The sequence below is a fragment of the Cryptomeria japonica genome, chromosome 8 (genome assembly GCF_030272615.1).
Source record: "Cryptomeria japonica chromosome 8, Sugi_1.0, whole genome shotgun sequence".
NCBI classification, from domain to species: domain Eukaryota; kingdom Viridiplantae; phylum Streptophyta; class Pinopsida; order Cupressales; family Cupressaceae; genus Cryptomeria; species Cryptomeria japonica.
The window spans coordinates 91,045,957-91,051,312 of NC_081412.1; the positions used below are offsets into that span (position 1 = coordinate 91,045,957).

At 36.0% G+C, this 5,356-nt stretch overlaps 1 protein-coding gene across 1 annotated transcript; it reads left to right on the forward strand.

Moving 5' to 3' along the window:
• The first annotated feature begins 651 nt into the window (after window positions 1-651).
• Window positions 652-5,155, forward strand: LOC131079628 (heat shock cognate 70 kDa protein 2). Its single transcript, XM_058017632.2, has 2 exons — window positions 652-997; window positions 3,165-5,155. The coding sequence occupies exons 1-2, from the start codon at window positions 784-786 to the stop codon at window positions 4,910-4,912; spliced, it is 1,962 nt and encodes a 653-aa protein (XP_057873615.1). The 5' UTR covers window positions 652-783; the 3' UTR covers window positions 4,913-5,155.
• Window positions 5,156-5,356: the final 201 nt, after the last annotated feature.

Consider the following 5,356-nt stretch of genomic DNA (forward strand, 5'->3'; position numbering starts at 1 on the left):
CCATAACTTACATTAAGATCCTATTAGGGGAGGGGCATTGGATTTATTTTCATGGAGTTGGAGGTCCCATGAATTAAAAAAAAAAATGGTACAAGATTATTTAGAATCTTTTCCTCAAAAATAATAACCCCTACTTTTTATGACTGCATACTTCAGCTCGTGTAATTGGGTGGGAATAGAAATTGCCCCACCAACTTAAGAATTTTTAGAAAAGAAATAGAAGAAAAGTTGTGTCTATTTATTACATTTTTATTTGAGATCATTAGATTTCCCTAAAATTTAAAACTTAAATTTTTAAACTGAACTGCACTACTAAATCATAAAGTCACTCTTTAAAATATTTCTTTAAAATATCAACAAAACCCACTAAATTGTTTTAAAGCTCCCTCCATGGGACCTTATCCTTACCCACTTTCACCCACTTTCACATGTTAAAAATTCCCAAAAAGCAAAGAAAATGGTTTGGGGACACGTGTACTCGGGGAACATTTAAAGAAAAAATATTCTTCATTAAGCTAAACCGAATAATAATCTCCTCGGGAATCCACCGTTAAGCTGAAAAACAATAAGGGTCTAGGTGAATCTAGAACCGTCGAAAGCCACGTCATCATTAGACGTTTCTGGAATGACAAGGATCTCCTATTTTAACCGAACTCTTCTCTCTCTTGTTCATTGATTTTTCATCAGCGAAAGAGAAGAAGGAAGAAGATTTTGTTTATAGTTACTTTTGCGCTGTCTTTTTTCTGGAATATCTGTGGATTATACACAGTGTGAGAAATAGAGATGGCTGGAAAAGGAGAGGGGCCTGCAATTGGAATCGACTTGGGGACAACATATTCATGCGTGGGAGTTTGGCAGCATGATCGAGTGGAGATAATTGCCAACGATCAGGGCAACAGGACGACGCCCTCCTATGTCGCCTTCACAGACACAGAGCGTCTTATTGGAGATGCTGCTAAGAACCAGGTCGCCATGAACCCCATCAACACAGTATTCGGTTAGTACTGGTCTTTCCTATTTATATACCCTGCAACATTTAACTTCGCTGTTCTTCTTGTTTCTCTGAAAATTTAAATGGATTATACAATTTTGTGAATTGCACGGACTGGATGATGAGCGTTTTTCCCTATCTTACTTTTTTTATAATGTAGAATTCTATACCATAAAACCCCACAAATAAGCCAGAAAAGAGAATTCTATACCATGAAACCCCACAAATAAGACAGAAGATTATGAAATTTGTCTTCTTCCAGCTCGGAATCAGCTGTTTCTGATTTTTTTATTCTTTTCCATAAGATTTCGAGTATCACAGTCCCTGATACATCATCAGAGAAGTTAGAAAGTTAGAGAGCAAATAAAACCCCACAAATAAGAATTTATATTGAATACACGATTTATAAATATTCATAAAATACACGATTTAAATTTTCTTAATTCTCATAAAATACACGATTTGAATTTTCTTAAATTTTTGAGCGGCTAAAAATTTTAATTTAACACTTTTTATTATTTTATTTTTTATTTTTGGGGTTTTGGTTGAGGGTATCCATCAACTTAGAATACACGATTTATACATTTTCATATAAACCCCCACAAATAAGTTAGAGAATAAGTATGTAAATGTTTGAATAAATTTATATTTAATACACGATTTAAATTTTCTTAATTTTCATAAAATACACGATTTGAATTTTCTTAAATATTGATCGGCAAATTTTTTTCATTTTTTAACTCTATTTTTGAGGTTTTGTATGAGGGTATCCCACAACTTAGAATATACGATTTATACATTTTCATTAAATACACCATTTGAATTTTCTTAAATTATTGAGCGGTAAAATTTTTTAATTTTTTCCATTTTTTAAAAAAAATTTGGGGTTTTATATGCGGGTATTCATCAACTTATTAGGTTATGATTGAACATTCAATATTTGTACAGTGGGAGCCTCTATATGTAAATTCAAAACTTAGATTTCTCTAGTTTTATGAATTAGATTTCCTATTAATTTAAATGTCTGGACATTTAAGCTTTTTTCCAGGCAAACTGTGTAGTCCTTCCGGATCTCTTGAATTTTACATAACAAATATAATCAATAAACTCCTGAATTTCTCATTTTGTTGCAACAATTATAAGGAATATGATTAAAGTCATTGCGATGATTATATAGACCAAGCTTGACGCAGAGCTGGAAGGTCTATGCTTGAGAATCTGAGATGCTTCCATTGACTTCACTTGATTCAGAAAAGGTTTTGGTAGATTTTTGTGAAATGATAAGGTGATTGCTTGAGTTGAACTTTGGGACTTAATTAAAATTGCTTGCATCGTGTTCATGGATTATTTATTTGGTGAGTAATTTTGAGAGGGTTCACATTTTTTATGGGTTGTGTATTTGTCTGGCAATTTGTTGGGAAGCATTTGAGTTGTTAGGACCCCTCCTACAAAGTGGTTTTTGGTTGGCAACATGAAATGTGTAAATATAGCTGCTTGCATTGTATTTATGGCTTTCTTGACTTATTAGTAAGCATCTAGGAAGGATTTGAGTCGTAAGAAAGACGAATTCACATAATCGTATAATATATGTAATTGGTTGCTTCTAGGATCAAAAATATTTGACAGGTTAGAAAGTAATTTCCTCTTGCTTATAAAATCATGCTGCAATGTTTTTAATGTTTATGAGTTGGCATAGTTACACGGAGTACCTTTTGCGTAATTTATAATCTACACGGAGTACCTTTTGCGTAATTTATAATCTAATCTAAATAGTTTTTTCCAATGCCTGTGATGCTTACAAAGTGTGACATCTGCTCTAAAAGCAGATAGATGTTAGTTTTTGAGTGCTATAGCTTTTGCTGGTAAATCTGTAAACAGGTTTTGGGTTATTTGGTTGTGTTTTTAAACTTCCAATTAGGTTTCTTAAGAGTGTTTTAGTTAGATTCATAAATCATATGAAGGGATTCTTAAAATTTTCCTAAAACTAAGATGTGGTTATCTAGTTATGTGTTTTGTAAACATCCAGTCCAGGTCTCTTAAAAAAGTGAGATTCATAAATCATATGAAGGGAGCCTTGAAAGTTTTAGTCCTTTCATAAATCATATGAAGGGATCTAGTCGTAAATTTATTGTGATTGTATACTGGATACTAAACATCTCGATATTCTTGACAGATGCAAAGCGGCTGATTGGTAGGAGATATTCTGATGCATCTGTTCAGAGTGATATTAAGCTATGGCCATTCAAGGTAATTGCGGGACCAGGTGACAAACCTATGATTGTTGTCACATACAAAGGTGAAGAGAAACAGTTTGCAGCAGAGGAAATATCCTCCATGGTACTGATCAAAATGAAGGAGATTGCTGAGGCCTATCTGGGGACCACGATTAAGAATGCTGTCGTTACAGTCCCTGCATATTTCAATGATTCTCAGAGACAGGCTACAAAAGATGCTGGTGTGATCTCTGGTTTGAATGTTATGAGAATCATCAATGAGCCAACTGCTGCTGCCATTGCCTATGGGCTTGATAAGAAGGCCAGCAGTGTGGGCGAGAAAAATGTTCTGATTTTTGATCTGGGTGGTGGGACATTTGATGTTTCCCTCTTGACAATTGAAGAGGGCATCTTCGAGGTAAAGGCTACTGCAGGGGATACTCATTTGGGAGGTGAAGATTTTGACAACCGCATGGTAAACCATTTTGTTCAGGAATTCAAGAGGAAGTACAAGAAAGATATTACTGGCAATGCAAGAGCCCTCAGGAGATTGAGGACTGCATGTGAGCGGGCGAAGAGGACCCTCTCATCCACTGCTCAGACTACCATTGAGATTGATTCATTATATGAAGGCATTGACTTCTACTCCACCATTACTAGAGCCAGATTTGAAGAATTGAACATGGATCTCTTCAGGAAATGCATGGAGCCAGTTGAGAAATGTCTCCGAGACGCAAAGATGGATAAGAGCTCGGTTGATGATGTTGTACTTGTCGGCGGGTCAACTAGGATTCCCAAGGTACAGTCCTTGTTGCAGGACTTTTTCAATGGTAAGGAGCTCTGCAAGAGCATAAATCCTGATGAGGCTGTTGCTTATGGAGCTGCGGTCCAGGCTGCCATTTTGAGTGGAGAAGGCAATGAGAAGGTACAAGATCTCTTGCTTCTTGATGTTACTCCTCTGTCCCTTGGTCTTGAAACTGCTGGTGGTGTTATGACAGTTTTGATTCCTAGAAATACTACCATACCCACAAAGAAAGAGCAGGTGTTTTCTACCTACTCAGACAACCAGCCTGGTGTATTGATTCAAGTGTATGAGGGTGAGAGAACAAGAACAAAAGATAATAATTTGTTGGGCAAGTTTGAACTCTCTGGGATACCCCCTGCTCCTAGAGGGGTTCCTCAGATCACTGTTTGTTTTGATATTGATGCAAATGGAATACTTAATGTGTCTGCTGAAGACAAAACTACCGGTCAAAAGAATAAGATCACAATTACCAATGATAAGGGTAGGCTGAGCAAGGAAGAGATTGAGAAGATGGTCCAAGATGCTGAGAAGTATAAGTCTGAAGATGAAGAACACAAGAAAAAGGTGGAATCGAAGAATTCTTTAGAGAACTATGCTTACAACATGAGAAACACAGTAAGAGATGAGAAAATTGCCTCCAAACTGGATGCAGCTGACAAGAAGAAGATTGAGGATGCAATTGAAGAAGCTATCCAGTGGCTTGATAACAATCAGCTGGCAGAAGCTGATGAGTTTGATGACAAGATGAAAGAGCTGGAAAGCTTATGCAATCCCATTATAGCAAAAATGTACCAAGGAGCAGGGCCTGATATGCCTGGTGGAGGATTCGGAGGTCCAAGTTCTCCTGACCATGGTACATCTGCTGGTGCAGGTGCTGGTCCGAAGATTGAGGAGGTTGATTAAATTGAAATGAAGGATAGCTTTGACTTGATAGTTTAAGTGTCAGGAAGTTGTGCTTTTTAGAAGTTTTTAGTTTGTAGGGTTAATATTTGAAATACTCACCTTGATGCTCAGAATGTTTTTGAGTTTTAATGCAATTAATGCTTGTAGAATTTTCATCTGAAAGTGCTGTTCTTTGTTTTTCTCTTGGAAAATGGAATTTGAATTGGGAAGTATATATTCAATAAGCAAATTCATATTTATGGATGATTCAAACAATTTCAATGAAACGCAGTCGGTGCTGTTTTCTGTTTCTTTCTAGATTTTTATTTTTCTGTATGGGGATGTTTTAAGATTTAGGAGTATAAACTCATTAAGTGCTGTTCTCTGTTTCTTCTATTTTTTTATTTTTCTGTATGAGGATTGTTTTAAGATTCAGGAGTATAGCTTGATTAGGGGAAAGGACCC

Excerpts from the sequence above, each read along its gene's own strand:
- LOC131079628 (XM_058017632.2), top strand. The coding sequence starts at position 784 with ATGGCTGGAAAAGGAGAGGGGCCTGCAATTGGAATCGACTTGGGGACA. Across the intron at positions 998-3,164 it reads CCCCATCAACACAGTATTCG|ATGCAAAGCGGCTGATTGGT; the intron begins GTTAGTACTGGT and ends TATTCTTGACAG.